This window comes from Bufo bufo, chromosome 6, assembly GCF_905171765.1.
Source record: "Bufo bufo chromosome 6, aBufBuf1.1, whole genome shotgun sequence".
In the NCBI taxonomy this organism is placed as follows: Eukaryota; Metazoa; Chordata; class Amphibia; order Anura; family Bufonidae; genus Bufo; species Bufo bufo.
The window spans coordinates 352,260,948-352,279,845 of NC_053394.1; the positions used below are offsets into that span (position 1 = coordinate 352,260,948).

General features: G+C 42.6%; 1 protein-coding gene across 1 annotated transcript in view; it reads left to right on the forward strand.

Moving 5' to 3' along the window:
• The window catches only part of LOC121004173, a 37,418-nt gene extending 19,468 nt beyond the window's left edge, over nucleotides 1–17,950 (forward strand). The window contains exons 2-4 of the mRNA XM_040436312.1: nucleotides 13,162–13,491; nucleotides 15,551–15,699; nucleotides 17,321–17,950. Of these exons, the coding sequence (XP_040292246.1) occupies nucleotides 13,162–13,491; nucleotides 15,551–15,699; nucleotides 17,321–17,440 (599 nt within the window). The 3' untranslated portion in view covers nucleotides 17,441–17,950. The remainder of the gene's footprint in view (nucleotides 1–13,161; nucleotides 13,492–15,550; nucleotides 15,700–17,320) is intronic.
• Nucleotides 17,951–18,898: the final 948 nt, after the last annotated feature.

The window sequence follows — 18,898 nt, forward strand, 5'->3', positions numbered from 1 at the left end:
TAGGGGAGGGGGAGTAGTTTAGCCTATTTTTTAAATTATAATAGGCTTATTTTCTGTCTCAGAGTAGGCAGAGTAGGATCTAGTTACATCCTCCTAGGGGCGGGAGCTCTGCCCTTGGGGGCGGAGCTCCACCTATTTAAAGCTCCTTTTCTCTCTCAATCGTCCTCTGGCAGCACACGCTTTCTAAGCTAGCTCCCAGAGCCCAGAAGTACCTGGTGCTTCTTCTGATATTTGCATTGCAGTTTTTTTCTGTTGCGCTACTTCGGTGGGCCTCTGCTATGCCCTTTTCTCCTGATGGTTGTCAAATTGTCAGAATTATTAATTCTTTTTTCTTTGCAGTGATGGCTTCACCTAAGGACCCGGAGACCCGTAAATCGGTCTCAAAGAGGAAGCATCTGGCCTGCTTTGACTGCAGTACGCTGCTGGTTGACAATTGCCCCTTTTCGAGGTGCGAGGCCTGCCGTAGATCCCAGTCGGCCACAGAACCCACCATGCAGGAAATGTACCAGTGGGTCAAGGGATATGTGGATGATTCCATCAAGGGCGTGGTTAACCTGCTGGACGAGAGGCTTCCTGCCGCTACTCAAGCTCCCATGGATACCTCCGCGCCTGTGGAAAGACCCGCCGCAATTTCTTTGGTCTCCTCCTCTTCTGACGAAGAGGAGTTAACATCATGCTTTTTTCCAGCAGAGAAAACTCAGAAATTGCTAAAGTCCATCAGGTCGGGGGACCATGATGTTGACACCGGGGAGTCCTCCGATCCCGCCTGTCGGATGGAATGGAAAAAACCTGAGAAAGGTCCGGTCCTCACTAAGAAATTCAGGACCATGTTTCCCATGGCAAACTCCTTGGTGGAATCATGGGGTTCCATTCCCAAGATGGACATGGCCATCGCCAAACTGTCCAGACGCACTCTGGTGCCAGCAGACGATGGGTCTAGTCTGCAAGACCCCCTTGATAGGAGGGCAGAGTGCACGTTAAGAAGAGGCTACTCGGCCGCTGCAGCCTCTGCTTCGACCGCTATCGCGGCTACGGAAGTTTGTTCCTTCCTCCGGTCCCGCCTAAGGCTACTTTCACACTAGCGTCGGGGCTCCGCTTGTGAGCTCCGTTTGAAGGGTCTCACAAGCGTCCCCGAACGCATCCGTCCAGCTACCAATGCATTCTGAGTGGATGCGGATCCGCTTAGAATGCATCAGTCTGGCAGCGTTCAGCCTCCGCTCAGCAGGCGGACACCCGAATGCTGCTTGCAGCGTTCGGGTGTCCGCCTGGCCGTGCGGAGGCAAACGGATCCGTCCAGACTTACAATGTAAGTCAATGGGGACGGATCCGTTTGAAGTTGACACAATATGGCTCAATTTTCAAACTGATCCGTCCCCCATTGACTTTCAATGTAAAGTCTGGACGGATCTGTCTGAACAACTTTCAGACTTAGAATTTTTTCTAAACTATAATGCAGACGGATCCGTTCTGAACGGATCCAAACGTCTGCATTATAGGAGAGGATCCGTCTGTGCAGACACCAGACGGATCCTCTCTGAACGCTAGTCTGAAAGTAGCCTAAATCAAATCCAGACGGATGTGGACCAGAGGGTGTCCCATTTAAGACCATCAATCTGGCAACAGACTTTCTGTGCGACATGGCACAGTTACAGCTAAAATTGGCAGCTAAGTCCATGGCCCTGGTCTCTGCAGCCCGCAGGCCCTTATGGCTCAAACCATGAGTCGCGGATAATGCATCGAAATATAATTTGTGCGGTCTCCCCTTTGAACCTGATCGCTTCTTCGGCTTACAATTGGACAAGATTATGGAGGATCTTTCCGATAAGAAGGAGAAAAGTCTTCCCCAGCAGTCCTTTCGGGGACGGGGCAGACAAGAGTGCGGCGGTAGATCCGGCCAACAAGCGCAAAATAGATTGCGTAGAGACTGGGGGGTGCATCGAAAATTTTCAAAGCGCCCTCGCAGAGGAGCTAAGGAGGCTAAGCCCTCCTGACTATGGGCCTCTCGCAGGCTCTTGGTTAACCCCCGCTACTCCTGCCATCCTTCCGGAAGCTTTTCCTATTCCTTATCCCCTTGTGCCCATCGGGGGGCGTCTCGCCCAGTTCAAGGATGTCTGGGCTCAGGAGATTCCGGACCCTTGAGTCCTAGAGGTAATTTCCGAGGGCTACTTAATAAACCTCAAGTCGCCTCCTTTGGACAGATTTCTCATCAACCAGCGCCTACCGCTCGCCAGGCAGGCAATTCTGGAGGCCTATATCCAGGACTATATCCTCAAGGGCGCTCCGAAGGAGGTTCCGGCAGGAGAGCGGGGCTTAGGGATCTATTCTCCGGTTTTTCTAGTTCCCAAGAAATCCGGAGACCTCCGGATGATTATCGATTTTGAGATTTTTCAATCGATTTATAAGGAAGGCAAAGTTTTGCATGGAAACTATCAGGTCAGTGATCCACGTTCTCAATCCTGGAGACGTGATGGCTACCCTGGACCTCAAGGATGCCAATCTTCACATCCCCATCCATCCTGCTTCCCAGAGGTATCTCAGGATCGCGGTCCAGGTCTCGGGGGTCCTCAGGCACCTTCAATTTGTTGCCTTACCCTTCGGGATTTCCTCTGCTCCTATCACCTTCACCAAGGTGGTGGTTTCGGTGGTGGCAGCTCTGAGGCTTCAAAGGGCTGACCATAATTCCTTACCTGGACGATTGGCTCCTAAAAGCCTCCTCGGTTCCAGTTCTTACGCCCCATCTTCATGTGGCTATCTCTTTTCTGCTCCACCTAGGGTGGATCATCAACTGGCAGAAGTCGAACGTGAGCCCGTCGACTTCAGTAACCTATCTTGGCTTCATAGTAGACTCCGTTGGGATGTCCCTCCAGTTGACTCCAGAAAGAAGAACTCGGATTCTGGACCTGGCAAGGTTCCTATCTGTTCCTCGTTGAGTTTCCCTCAGGACTCTCATGAAGATGTTGGGGCTCATGTCAGCGGCTGCGGAGGCAGTCCCATGGGCTTTGTGGCACCTCCGCCCTTTACAATCGGAGGTCCTTGCCAAATGGGATGGCAGCCCCGCCGGGCTAAATTCCCTGTGTTCCCTGGCTTGTCAGACTCGAACCTCCCTGAGATGGTGGCTCCATCTCCCGGGGGAGAAGTCTATAACCCAGCCATCCTGGGTCATATTGACTACGGATGCGTCCCAAGTAGGCTGGGGCGCTCACCTAGACGGTTCTCCTGTCCAAGGGACTATGTAATGCGGCTATGTAATGACCGGCGTCACGCAAAGGGAGGGAAATGGGAAGGCCCTGTCCAAGGGAGAGGGAAAGGTGGTGACCCCTGACTCACCTTACGGCTGGCACCTGACTGCCCTGACGTCCCTAGACGGGTTCCTCACCCGTACGCCGATCGCGTGCCTAAACCCTGGCTTTCCCTAAGATGAGCCCTATGTAGTGAACGGGGCGGTGGGATCCCTAGTCCGCACCACTGACACTAAGAGGAAAACACCAAGGAGAGGACAGACAATACAGACAAACATATAATCCCAGGTGGGCGACAACAGCAGACCACCAAGGCCCAACAGGGATCCGGAGGGTAACGTTCTGGAACAACAACCAGGGAACACAGCTACACAGCTCCAGTGGGTCAGTATAGAAGTCCAGGCAGGAAGCTCTATATCTGGCAACCAGAGAAGTGGGAGAGGGGAATATAAGGAGGTTGGGAGTGCTGGACAAGAAACAGCTGAGGAGAAGGAGCTACGGATCCCTGAGTGAGCCAAAAAGGGTTGCAAGGCAAACCCAGAAAGCTACCATAAAGAAACAGCCCTATCTTTCTACATAGAGCGCACAGCCACCCGCCGCGACTTCCTGACCCCGGGTATAACGGAGTCAGGCGTGGCTCTTGACACCCTCGTGACAGGCTACTTTCCTCCAATCTCCGCGAGATTCGAGCCATCCCCGAATCCGGGGCTTAGCAGTGAGAGTACAGTCAGACAACATGACTGCAGTCCTGTACATCAACAAGCAGGGAGGCACAAGATCTCTACCCCTCCTTTCAGAGATCGGGGTAATTCTTCGGTGGGCAGAGTTGAACCTTTCCCACCTGTCTGCCATCCACATGCGTGGTTCCTACAATATAATCGCGGATCGTAGGGTATTGATGAAAATTTGTCAGGATCAGGCCTCGGTAATAGCCATCATACCGTTTTGGCCCAAGAGATCCTGGTTTACCCAGTTCATTCAGATGAGTCGAGGACATTATTGGAGGCTCCCCCCACTGCAGACCCTGGTGTCATGGGACACTCACCTCTGCCCAGATCTGCACAGGTTCAAACTGACAGCCTGGATGTTGATCAGTCCCTTCCCAGAATAGAAGGGCTTTCAGAGTCGGTCCTGAGAACGTTGTCACATTCAAGAGCAGAATCTACTAAGAAGGCTTACTCCAGAATCATGAGAATCTTCTCGTCATGGTGTGCTTCAAACCAGGTGGCGTCTGCAGATCCGCCCCTCTCTACGATACTTCAATTCCTACAGGACGGCCTAGACAGAGGCCTTGCTCTATCTACTCTGAGGGTCCAGATTTCTGCCATCTTGGCCTGTCTCTACAGACCCTATTCTCGGGACCCTCTCATCAAACGCTTCCTTAAAGGAGCCGAAAGATTGAAGCCTACAGTACTGAGGTCCATCCCTCAGTGGGACTTATCAGTCGTGCTCAGGGGTTTAGCATCTCCACCCTTTGAGCCTCTGGAGGAGGTGGATTTAAAGTTTGTGACTCTGAAGTCGGTCTTCTTACTGACGGTAACCTCAGCCAAGAGAATCTCAGAGCTTCAGGCCTTTTCGGCCTCAGAACCCTATACCATCTTTCTTCAAGACCGAGTTCTCCTGAGATTCCTTCCATATTTCAGGCCTAAGGTCCCTTCATTTCAGAACATAAATCAGGTGATTTCTTTGCCAGTTTTATTTTCTCCTTCTACCTCCTCCAGGGATCCTGTCAAGCATCCATTGGATATCTCGAGATGCCTCCAGATCTATGTGGATAGATCCAAGGAGTTCAGGATAGATGAGAATCTCTTCATCCTGTATGCCGGTAAGTCCAAAGGCAGCAAGGCTTCAAAGGCGTTGATTAGTCGCTGGATTAAGGAGGCCATTAGAGAATATTTTGTTTCTCAGGCTTTGGATCCTCCAGAGTTTGTGAAGGCCCATTCCACAAGGGCCATCTCTACTTCCTTTGCTGAAAGAAGTCTCCTTCCTCTGGAGATGATTTGTAAAGCTGCCTCCTGGAGCTCTGAATCCACGTTCATCTCCCTCTTCAGACTACACGCCAGGGTAGCAGAGTTTTCGGCCTTTGGGCAGGCTATTCTTAGCTCTGCCAGGCATGAGGGCCCTTCCTAGGGGTTCTTCTTGCTATCTCCCCATCTGTGCTGCTGGTAGGATGTAAGGGAATCGTTAATTTCTAACGATAATTTGTTTTCCCTTAGTCCTAACAGCAGCACACAAATTTTGCACCCTAGTAAGTTATTCTTGCTATAGACACAGTGGGCTGGGGGGTGTTCCCTCCTTTTGTAGGGGTGTAAAGCTTTGTTATTGGTTATTGGGCTCATTAAAATTCCGCCGGTCCTACCAGTCCACGGGGGGTAGTTAACCCCATCTGTGCTGCTGTTAGGACTAAAGGAAAACAAATTATCATTAGAAATTAATGATTATTTAACCCCTTCACGACTGCCATATGGCTATATACGTGCTATTTTCACATATCTGTGCAGATAGCACGTATATAAACATTATGGCTGCTCTTTAATCCAAGCTCTGTAATTGCACTGCCGTTGTCACGGACAGCGTACACTTCGGTAATGCCGGCAAGGGACCAATTAGAGTGGTCTCTTGCTGGCGATCGCTCCGATTGGTTAGTCTGTGCAGACTAACCAATCAGATCGTAACAATGTAAAAATGCAGTTTCCAGGCTCTGATCTGCACTCTGCAGATCAGAACCTGAAATCGGGCACTATCTGCTCTGTGCCCCCGATCTGTGCCCCCCATCTGTGCCGGCCCTGCCCCTATATGTGCCAGCACAGCCCCCATCTGTTTCAGGCCGGCCCCCATTTGTGCTCCCTGCCTCCATCCATGCCTGCCTGCCCCCTGTTGCAGTCCTCCTGTATGTGATGACGGTAGCTCCATTTCTGAGCTGCTGCGATCATCAGCGAGAGTCAGCTGTATGCTGACACTCTGCTGTAATGGGCGAGATCAGTTCTGGCAAGGAACTCGCCCAAAGGCATCCAGTGTTCCTATGTATCAGTGTTAGAATTATTCTTTGCAATACAAGAGCATTGCAAGGTATAGTACAGCCATCAGTCCCACTGGATCTTCAAGATCCAAGTGGGACTTAATAAAAAAAAACATTTTTAAAAAGTAAAAAATAAATGTAAAAAAATTAAGAAAAATGTAAATTAAATAAAATAAATTGTCTTTTCCCATATACACTCATTTATAAGATATAAAAAATAAAATAAAATAAACTACAGATAATTGGTATCGATGTGTCCATAATGACCTGATCTATAAAATGATCATGGTACTAATCCTGCGTGGTGAACACTGTAAAAAAAAACTAAATAAAAAACAACAGCAGAATTGCTGTTTTTTTTGCCTCATCTCCCAAAAAAAATAATAAAAAGTGATCAAAAAGTCATCTGAATCTGAAAAATTATACCAATAAAAACTACAGCCCATCCCACAAAAAAAAGCCCTCATACAACTATGCTGACAGAAAAATAAAAAAGTTATGGGTCTTAGATTTTGGTGATACAAAAAAAAGTTTAATAAAAAGTAATTATATGATATATAAGTGGTAGAACATGAAAAAAAAAACAATACAAATATGGTGTCTCCATACAGTATCAAACCACAGAATAAAATTATCATATCAAATACACCACATGGAGAAACCCATAAAAAAAATTTTTTTAAGTAGACAGAAATGCAAATTGTGCACACTTCACCTCCTAAAAAAAAATTAATAAAAAGGGCTCAAAAAGTCATATAGACCCCAAAATTGTACCAGTAAAAATTACTGTCAGAGGGGTTCCAGAGCCCAGAAGCGATGAGTGCTTCAATCATACAGATAGAAGCGCTCATTGCTGGAGCGCTGGGAGCTGCAGTCCTGTCTGTCAGCTCCCCGCACTCCATCTCTCCCGCACTAAATGGTGAAGCAGGGAGACTGTGAAGGGGTAACAATAGGCATAACTACTGTGAAGGGGCACAGAGGGCATTATTACTGTTATGGGGGCAAAGTGAGGGCATAGCTACTTTGAAGGGGTACAGAGGAGGGCATAACTACTGTGAGGGAGGCACAAAGAGGGCATTACAACTGTGAAGGGACACAGATAAGGCATTACTACTGTGAAAAATGCACAGAGAGGGCATAACTACTGTGAGAGGGCACAATGTGGGCCCAACTACTGTGAAGGGGGGCGGGGGCACAATGAAGGGATAAGTATTTAAGTGGGCACAATGTGGGCATAACTACTGTGAAAGTTGTACAGTGAGGACATAAATACTGTGAGGGGGCACATATCTGGACAAAACTACTGTGAAGGTTGTACAATGAACAATGTTTTTTTTTGGGGGGGGGGGTAGGGAAAGGACCTGCCCTGGGAGCCAAACACCCATGCACACCACTGATTTTATGATATAAAACAATATAAACCCACAGAATAAAATGATCTTATCAAATATTGTACATGGAGAACCCCATAAAAAAATAAGAATAAAAAACACTGCCAGAATTGCAAAAAATAAAAATGATATGGCCCTTAAAATCTATTTTAGCAAATTTCATGTTAGAAAATGCAGATGCCGCTCCTTTCCTTTTGAATTCTGCCATCTGTTCATACAGCAGGTTAGGACCACATATGGGGTGTTGCTGTAATGGGTAACAAGTTATGGGGTGCATTTGCTCCTGTTATCCCTTGTTAAAGTGAAAAATTTGGGCTTAAAGAGGATGCTTTACCACTCCTGACATGTCTGTTTTAATAGCTTTATACAGTTGTTTACGAACATAAATGGGGTGTTTTTGTAAACTGCAGAATCAGGATAATTAATATATTGAGGTTCATTTTGCCGTTAACCCTTGCTATATTATAGGAAAAATTGGATTAAAATTAAAAATCTGCACAAAAATGTACGAGGTATTATCCTAAAATCTCATTGTGAGAGGTACATACCGTATGGTAATAAAAGGTTAAGGAACAAAAAGAAACCAATGTGGATAAATAGAACTGTAAAGAAAGCAATAAATGACAAAAAGAAAGCATATAATTCACTGAAACAGGAGGGGAGCACGGAAGCACTGAAAAACTATAAGGAAAAAAATAGAACATGTAAAAAACAAATAAAAGCGGCCAAACTAGAGACCGAGAGATTAATTGCCAAAGAGAGTAAAACTAACCCTAAAATGTTCTTCAATTATATAAATGTTAAAAAGTATAAATCTGAAGGTGTCGGCCCTTTAAAGAGTAATGAGGGGGAAGTCACAGTGAGCGATGAGGAGAAAGCAAAGCTGTTAAATATTTTTTTCTCCAATGTATTCACTGAGGAAAATAAACTGTCAGATGAAATGCAGAATGCAAAAATAAATTCCCCATTAAAAGTGTCCTTCTACCGGTCGTCAAGGTAGCTTCTAATCAGATGGGTCCTACTCTAACATGCCTCTCCTGGGCTTACAGCCTACAATCTGGGCAAAGTAGTACCAAGCTGTATCCTACGCATGCCTCTCCCAGGCTGTGGGCCTGCAGTATGGGCTGGGTAGAATACAGCTGTACAAGCTATCTGATTAAAAGCACATGGTAAGAGTGCTGTTACCTGTAGTTCTTCTAATCCAAGTGTGTTTTAGCCAGGGTAGCGTGCACCTGCGTTCTCATATTCACTTATTGTGGAGGTGCTGGTTCATTTATTTTTCCCCATTGTCACTGCCACTAGGGGAGTGGCTCCCCCTGGTGGTGAGATTGAACCGTGCACCACCAGCCCATTTACCATGTGCTTTTAATCAGATAGCTTGTACAGCTGTATTCTACCCAGCCCATACTGCAGGCCCACAGCCTGGGAGAGGCATGCGTAGGATACAGCTTGGTACTACTTTGCCCAGATTGTAGGCTGTAAGCCCAGGAGAGGCATGTTAGAGTAGGACCCATCTGATTAGAAGCTACCTTGACGACCGGTAGATGGGCCCGAAATATTTTTGATCAATTATATTCGCAAAGAGCTTCTAGCTGCATTTGCAGTAAGTATGACCGCCAAGCATTTATTCTTTCAGTGTTTGCTTATATCTTTGTGTAATTGACTAGCAGAGTGCTGTTACCTGTAGTTCTTCTAATCCAAGTGTGTTTTAGCCAGGGTAGCGTGCACCTGCGTTCTCATATTCACTTATTGTGGAGGTGCTGGTTCGTTTATTTTTCCCCTTAAAAGTGTCCTGTCTGACCCAGGAAGAAGTACATCGGCGACTTAAAAAGATTAAAATAGACAAATCGCCAGGACCGGATGACATACACCCCCGTATCCTAAAGGAATTAAGTAATGTCATAGCCAGACCCTTATTTATGATATTTGCGGACTCTATACTGACAGGGAATGTCCCACAGGATTGGCGCATGGCATATGTGGTGCCAATATTCAAAAAGGGGCCAAAAACAGAGCCTGGAAACTATAGGCCGGTAAGTTTAACATCTGTTGTGGGTAAACTGTTTGAAGGTTTTCTGAGAGATGCTATATTAGAGCATCTCAACGGAAATAAGCAAATAACGCCATATCAGCATGGCTTCGTGAGGGATCGGTCATGTCAGACTAATTTAATCAGTTTCTATGAGGAGGTAAGTTCTAGACTTGACAGCGGCGAATCAATGGATGTCGTGTATCTGGACTTCTCCAAAGCATTTGACACTGTACCACATAAAAGGTTAGTATATAAAATGAGAATGTTGGACTGGGAGAAAACATCTGTATGTGGGTAAGTAACTGGTTCAATGATAGAAAACAGAGGGTGGTTATTAACGGTACACACTCAGATTGGGTCACTGTCACTAGTGGGGTACCTCAGGGGTCAGTATTGGGCCCTATTCTCTTCAATATATTTATTAACGATCTTGTAGAAGGCTTGCATAGTAAAGTATCAATTTTCGCAGATGACACTAAACTGTGTAAAGTAATTTACACTGATGAGGACAGTATACTACTACAGAGGGATCTGGATAGATTGGAGGCTTGGGCAGATAAGGTTTAACACTGACAAATGTAAAGTTATGCACATGGGAAGGAAAAATGCAAGTCACCAGTACATACTAAATGGTAAAACACTCGGTAATACTGACATGGGAAAGGATCGGGGAATTTTAATAAACAGCAAACTAAGCTGCAAAAACCAGTGTCAGGCAGCTGCTGCCAAGGCCAACAAGATAATGGGTTGCATCAGAAGGGGCATAGATGCCCGTGATGAGAACATATTCCTACCACTTTACAAATCGCTAGTCAGACCACACATGGAGTACTGTGTACAGTTCTGGGCTCCTGTAAACAAGGCAGACATAGCAGAGCTGGAGAGGGTTCAGAGGAGGGCAACTAAAGTAATAACTGGAATGGGGCAACTACAGTACCCTGAAAGATTATCAAAATTAGGGTTATTCACTTTAGAAAAAAGACGACTGAGGGGAGATCTAATTACTATGTATAAATATATCAGGGGTCAGTACAGAGATCTATCCCATCAGCTATTTATCCCCAGAACTGTGACTGTGACGAGGGGACATCCTCTGCGTCTGGAGGAAAGAAGGTTTGTACACAAACATAGAAGAGGATTCTTTACGGTAAGAGCAGTGAGACTATGGAACTCTCTGCCTGAGGAGGTGGTGATGGTGAGTACAATAAAGGAATTCAAGAGGGGCCTGGATGTGTTTCTGGAGTGTAATAATATTACAGGCTATAGCTACTAGAGAGGGGTCGTTGATCCAGGGAGTTATCCTGATTGCCTGATTGGAGTCGGGAAGGTATTTTTTATTCTCCTAAAGTGGAGAAAATTGGATTCTACCTCACAGTTTTTTGTTTTTTTTTGCCTTCCTCTGGATCAACTTGCAGGATGACAGGCCGAACTGGATGGACAAATGTCTTTTTTCGGCCTTATGTACTATGTTACTATGTTACTATGTTACTATGTATCACTATCTGCCTTTAATGCGTAGAAATTCAAATTTAGAAAACTGAAATGTTTTCCAAATTTTCTGTAAATTGTGGATTTTTTATAACATAAAGGTAAAACATATCAACTCAAATTTACCTCTAACATCAAGTGTGAGATGTCACAGATAAATAAAAGCATTCCAAAGATATTATCACATAAAGGGACACACGTCAGATTTGCAGAATTAGGCCTGGTCATGAAGGTGAAAAATAGCTTGGTCTTGAAAGGGTTAAAACACTTTTTTTAACACATTTTGGTAATTCAATAGCTCAACAAGTGAATGTGGTACTAATGTAATTGCCAGAACCATCTGCTGAGCGCACTGCTACCTCTTAGCCTATCACTAATGACCACCTATCTCCACAAGTGAGTTGAGCACTGCATGCACCCATTTGGCCCCTGAGACATCATAATATTGTTTTACAGTTTTTTTTTGTTTTTTTGAAGGTTGGGGGAGATAATAACATTTGCGCCACTGTAATGTATGCATTGTTTATATGGTTCACTGTGCAGTATAAAGGACACAATACTGTAACTTTATTCTGCAGCTCATCCTGTAGCAATACCACATCTATACAGATTTGTTATGTTTTTTTACTTCTGCTCAATAAAAACTTGTTATTTTGTGTCTCTGCAATCAAACACGCTTAACATTTTTGCTTTTTGTTGATGGAGCTGTATGGAGCTGTAAGTTTCATAAGACCTTTTAAAGGGGTTGTGTCCCTTCAGCAAATGGCATTTATCATGTAGAGAAAGTTAATACAAGGCACTTACTAATGTATTGTTATTACCCATATTGCCTCCTTTGCTAGCTTCATAAATTTTTCCATCACATTATACACTGCTCATATGCAGGGGTTACAACCGCCCTATAGGAAATAGGAAAGAACACCAACCTAGGCGAGCTCCCACAGTGCCTTGTATTAACTTTCTCTACATGATAAATGCCATTTGTTGAAGTGAGACAACCCTTTTGATCATTTTTCTATTCATTTTTGGGTAAATGGGATGAATAATTTTAGCATTGTTTTTTTTCAGCAGGTTAACTAATGTTTTCTTTTATCATACTGGTCAACATGAATGTGACAATACTAATTATATATGTTTTTTATTTTTATTTATTTTACCGTAAATGATAAAGGACTTTGTAAGGGAGACTGGTGATTTGGGGGAAGTTTTTAGTGGTATTTTTTTTCTGAAATCTTTTTTGAACTTTTTTTTTATTCACAGAGAGGATTTCTATATGATATTGTATTACTGCCAGTCAGTAGTTATTGCCTGCCAAAGACTTTGGTAGACACCTGGCTGCCATGGCAAAAGATTGACAACTCAAAATCATATCTCAGGGAGCCCCCTACCTCTGTAAAACCACGTAGGCCTCTTTGAAATGGTCAGCAATGATCAAAAGGATTGTTTCTACCAACACTTGTTCCCAATAATTGCCTGGTGTAAACGTGCCACCGATTAAAAGCAGTGTAGCTGCTGACACCTAAATCATACCTTCTGTGCAGCAGGTCATTCTGTCTAAAAGGCGATCTGCTGTCCAGAAACAATGATTATGTATGGGGATGAGTACTAGCGATCGCTCCTCCTCATACATTGTTGGTGATTGCTGCATATAAATGAAAAGCACGCAATTATCAGGAATGAACGGATCATTCCCGATAATTGCTTGCTGTGTCGGCCTGTGTAAAGGAGCCTTTTAATGCCTTTTTCAGCATTGATCACATTATCTAAGGGTCAAACCTAGGTTTTAGAGAAAGGTGTTAACTGATTGACAGAGGTGCCGGGTGTTGGACCCACATTGGTCAGATATTGATGACTAATCCTGAAGATAGGTCATCTATATGAACTGTCAATCTTTTCTCTGCAAGTTGCCTGCAAATTGTAATAATTCTCCCCCAGATTTTCTTGGAAAAAAAAAAACCTGGCAATAATACTGATTATACTTTTATTTCCCAGCAAACAAACACAAGATTCTACAAGTTCCTTATCAAATAGAAGCTAATGTTGGGGAAAATGCTGTCATCAATTGCACTGTCCGTCAGCCTGGAACAAATGGAACCAATGTGAGGAAACGTTTCGAGAAAATAATTTTCATTGGGCCGAACGGCAGTTATAAACTTCCAAAATACAATGATCGTTTATCATGTTCTGGAAATAATTCACACTTCAGTATAACATTAAAGAATCTCACAGTAAATGACTCTGACATTTATCTATGTGATACATTCGTGATAAATTCTGAAATCTGCGCCCATGGAACTTTACTGATTGTGCGCCCACCAGTCGGTAAGTGGCTTTTATTTAGTTTTGCAATGTTGATTATTGTTGAGTGCGAATATTCGAATTACGAATATTTATCTCGAATATCGCAACTTCGAGAATTTGCGAATATTTTGAATATAGTGCTATATATTCGCTATATCGAATATTCGTCATTTTTCAACATTTGAAAACATGATTCCTCCCTGCTTCTTGCTTGTGGGCCAATGAGTCATTGTCCCACAAGCAACTTATGCAGGGAGGAAACATGTTTTCAGATGTTAGAAAATGACGAATATTCGATATAGCTAATATATAGCACTATATTCAATATTCAATATTCAATATTCGTCATTTTTTTTCCTTCTTAAGTCATGACTCCCTCCTGATTAAGTTGCTTGTGGGCCAATGACTCATTGGCCCACAAGCAAGAAGCAGGGAGGAATCATGTTTTCAGATGGAAAAAATGATGAATATTCTAAAAACAAATATATAGGACTATATTCTATAGTGCTATATATAGTTTTTTAGAATATTTGTCATTTTTTTCCATCTGAAGTCATGATTCCTCCCTGCATAAATTGCTTGTGGGACAATGACTGCTCACTTCAGATGGAAAAAAATGACGTGTTATATATTTGTTATATATTTGTAAAAATAGTGTTATATATTTGTTTTTGACCCACTTCGCATTACGCGATTTTTACATTGCAGATTTTTCGCAATCGCAAAAAAATCTCGAACACGAATATTAGCGAATATGTGACGAATATTCTATCACATAATCGCGAAATATCGCGAATTCGAATATGGGACCTGCCGCTAATCACTAATGTTGATATCAACTTAATAGCAATGAATCTGCTTTTAAAGACAGAAGAGGGTACTGTCATGAGAAGGCAAAGATACTTTAAAGGAGTTTTACGATACTTTTTAATCAGTCATCAGTATCTGATCGGTGGGATTCTGACACTCAGGACCACCACCGATCAGCTGTTTGAGAAGGCACTAGCTCTCGCAATAATGTTGCTTCCCTCGTCGCTCTTTTCCTAGGCCAGTGACGACATGTTCATTGGTCACATGGTCTGGGAGCAGCTCAGCCCCATTGAAGTGAATGGGGCTGAGCTGTCATACCAAGCACAGCCACTATCCAGTGTATGGAGCTTTGCCCGATGAGCTGAGAGAAGGCTGCGTCGCTACTGTATTCTCAAACAGCCGATCGGTAGAGACCCCTACCGATCAGATACTGTAAAAAAAAATCTCAGAAAACCGGACATTCTTTGAGAAAGATTTGCTTGATTTTTACAACAGGATACTATCCTGCCTTTGACATCAACTATACAGCCATAAGATATAATATATCCATTGCATGTTATCAATTTTATTTTGAAGATCATGAAGCCTGTACTATTTACTAATTTCATAATGACGCTACTTCATGGGCCTGATGCCTAGATCAAAATTTCCCTTTTTGGAATACTGTGTTCTTTTTTTAGCGCTTTTAACTCAACTCAAATATGTTTTGTTTAAAATCACCACAAATATTACCCATTCAAATCTCCCATATAGTGATGAGCGAATCGAATCCAGAAGGGAGATTAATAAATGTGCCCCATAGTTTGCAACTTTTTAACACCACTTTTGAGGGGCAAGGGAGATGATAAATCTCCCCCTATGACTCTCCCAGAGTGGCAATATTCTGTCACAGGCTGCCAGCAACATCTCCCACCAGTATTGCTGATGGGCACTTCAGTAATCTGGAATATCACAGTCATATAAAAGCTCAATTTAGGAAGAGCAAGGCTACTTCCAACCCTCTTATAATGTAAACTGTTATCTTTATACTAGTTTAATAAAATCTTTCTAACAAACCTACAAGGTAATATCAAGTGACCGAAGAGAAAAAGAAGAGAACCGTTTACTTCATAACTGAGGTATGCTGAGCAAGATCATTTCTAGAATTCTAGAATAGTAAGAATGTGAAAGAATTATGGACACATTTATCATATAGTATAATAGACCAATATACAGCATCCTGCCAGATACCTCTTGCTAACTACTAATATGTCATCCTTTCTCTTTTTAGGAAATGTAATACATGAAGATAAAAGTACAACCAAAGAGGCAGAAACCTGCACAAAAAACACATTTGCTCCTACTCCATATATCGTCACAATATCAGCTATGCTCGTTCTCTTTGTGGCTGTTTTTGTATATATGAAACTCAAAAAATCTGTAAGTTATTAAAGATTTTCACCATGTTAAACTGCTTTAAATGCTTTAAAATGTTTTATATTTTTTTGGGGAACAACACTAATGACATTAAAATATTTAGGCACTACAATGTCCTCTTTACAAGTGCCACCTAAACATTGTAAATTTTTATGTTAAAAAGTAAAAATATACATAATCTCATAAACACACTATAATATTTAAACTGCAGAAATATGTTTTACTATGTCAAGTTCCTCAAAAGAACATGTAGTTTTTTGATGTATAAACGTGTTTTTTTTACAGTGAATGTTCAACTTTACAGTGAATGTTCAAGCTTTTTTTCAGTAGGTCCTACATTCTGTGTTGCCCAACTTCATAACACATCATTATAGGGAGCTCTATTTTTTGATACAGTATCCCGAATCCCCTACAATGCTGTGAGTTTGGGTAAGGAAAGCTTGGGCCAGTCCAGGACATATCGTCGTCAAAAAGATTTTTTCCTGGACTACAATCACCTATTTAGAATTAAAGGGTTTTTTCTTCATTACTATGGTTTTTAACAGATTTGTTCATGTAGTTGCTTATCTCCAGGGGCAGACTGGGAATTTAAAGGGGCCTTGGAAATAACTAAAAGTTGCCCCAAGTTGTGGGTGAGTCCAAATTGATAGAAGGCGAGCCAACAAAAGCCACAAGACGGCAGGGACAGCATAAGTAGGCGGGGCCAGTAATACCTTGGTGCAGCACAAAATACCGCCCCAGTAAAACCAAATACCACAGTGCAGCATAAAATACTGGTGCGTAACAAACTGTCTGACTGGTTCACCCGAACCAGAATAAATAGGGTTCGAAAGACAGAAAGAACATGATAGACAGGCACTCAAACAGCTGGATTTTAAACTAATAAAATGTGGACAATCACGGATATAGTTAAATATACAATATACCCCTTTAATAATATAGCTAATAAAATATGGATAAAAAATATATAGATAAAAATATGGATAAGAAATATATTTGAGTTGATGTAGGGAAGGTGATAAGAAAAAAGTTTATGAAAAGTTGTATAGATAAAAATTCAGTCGGTATTGAGATAGTTAGAAGAGTCTTTGTATTAGAAGGGCCAGTAGGGAATCCGGATGTCAAATTAAGTAGTAGGTAAAATCTTCATAGACTGTCCATTCATAGTTATATATAACTCTGGTTGCCCAGGAGGGGTAGTACACGTTGATAGGGGATGCAACTGTGTAGTTAAAACGAGAGGGGGGAGAGTAGGCCCCTTTAAGAATAAACTTCCCCTTGAAATTTTAGAAGAATACACCCCTTTAGGGGAAGACGGTCCTCTTATTTGTATTACAATGAACTTAAAAGCAGAGGTTTAGGTGGTGGTCATATGCTACCTCAGTGTGGCATTCCACACTGAAACTGTATTGTGCCCTAGTAGTTTGATTCCCCCCGCAGTCTGCCGTTAGTGGTCCGGTGTTCGCGCGTAGCGGCGGCTCCTAGGCGGCCCGTGGGTAGCGCGCGCGTCTCCTCTGCCCAGCGTCCCACTTGGCGGTGACGTCACCAGATGTTTGGTGTCCGCGTCAGTGGGGGGATGTGTTTAATTAAGACAATACTTTATTAGTTGTTTTTTTATTGACAGAAAGAAAAACAAAACTTCAATCAGAACACGTATGTGGACATGAGACAAACCCTGCGTCGGAACACAATGGGAAATTCTTTCATCAATAACCGAACTGAAAACGAAGCTGTCCACATGTAATTTCAGGTGTCTTATTACAAAAGCTGATCTAAAACAGCCATGGGCTCGTGAGGAACATGGTTGCATCTAGCCCATGCAGTAACATCTCAAATTGTTATGCCACAAGGTGCTACCATCAATGGTGATGCAGCTAGCATTATCTTCATCAGTTATTAGCCAATTACATGACCATAAGCAACTCTACTTATTATCGGATTTGCTTAACCACTTAAAGACTGAGCTAATTTTTGTTTTTTGCACTTTTTGTTTTTTCCTTCCCAATTTCCAAAAGCCGTAACTTTTTATGTTTTCCGTTCAGGGTTGTTGTTTTTTTTTTTTTTGTTTTTTTGTGGGACGTTATATTTTTTTATGCCACTATTTAACTTCCTATCGCATGGATTGTGGGGTGAAATGAAATTTTTTTTGGGGAGTTTTGTTTTATACAGTGTTGACTGTGCGCTAAAAAAGACACAATGACCTTATTTTGCATGTATGTATGACAATACTAAATTACATTTTTTGTTATGTTTTACAATAAAAATAAAAACAGAACTGTGTGAAGACTCACTTTTTGGGGTACATACAACTTTTGATCATTTTTTATTCAATTGCATATTTTTTTTTATTTAGTTTTTTTTTCCATTACGGCATCCAACTATTATATTTTAGTAATTCCGACATTTTCAGACGTGGCAATGCCAATTACATTTCTTTTTTTTATTGTTTGTTTATTTTTATATGTAAAATTGGGAGGGGATGATTTGAGGATTTTTTTATATATTTTTTGTGTTTTTAAAACATGTTTTGTTTTTCACAGTAAATTTTAGTCCTGTTAGGGGACTTGAATATGCAATTTTCTGATCGCTTATACGATAGACTGCAATGAAATACTATTGCAGTCTATAGGATTTTTCTGGCTGCCTGTCAGCATGGCTTATTATGACAAGTCTGGGAGCCTTTACAATGCCCCATGATGTTGCCATGGGGTTCCATTAGGAGGATAGAGGAAGCCCCCTCCCCCTAGCCACTCCGGTACTACGGTTGCTATTGACAGCAGCATCTGAAGTGTTAAATGCCCGGGATTGGAGTTTCCAATCTCAATCACTGGCGGTTGATGTTTGCTGTGTTATACAGCCGGCACCTGCTACATATGGAGCTGGATCAGCTTGTGAGCCAACTCTGTGCATTCCCTTAACAGCAATCACATACCTGTTTGTTGTTAAAGGGGTTGTGTCACTTCAACAGATATAATTTATCATGTAGAGAAAGTTAAAACAAGCAACTTACTAATGTATTCTTATCCATAGTGCTTCCTTTACTGGCGGAATTCATTTTTTAATCACATTGTACACGGCTCATTTCCATGGTTATGACCACCCTGTAATCCAGCAGCAGTGGCCGTACTTGCACACTACAGGAAAAAGTTCCGGCCTCTCTACTGGCCGGGACTGTGGGAGCTCACATAGCCTGGTGCTTTTA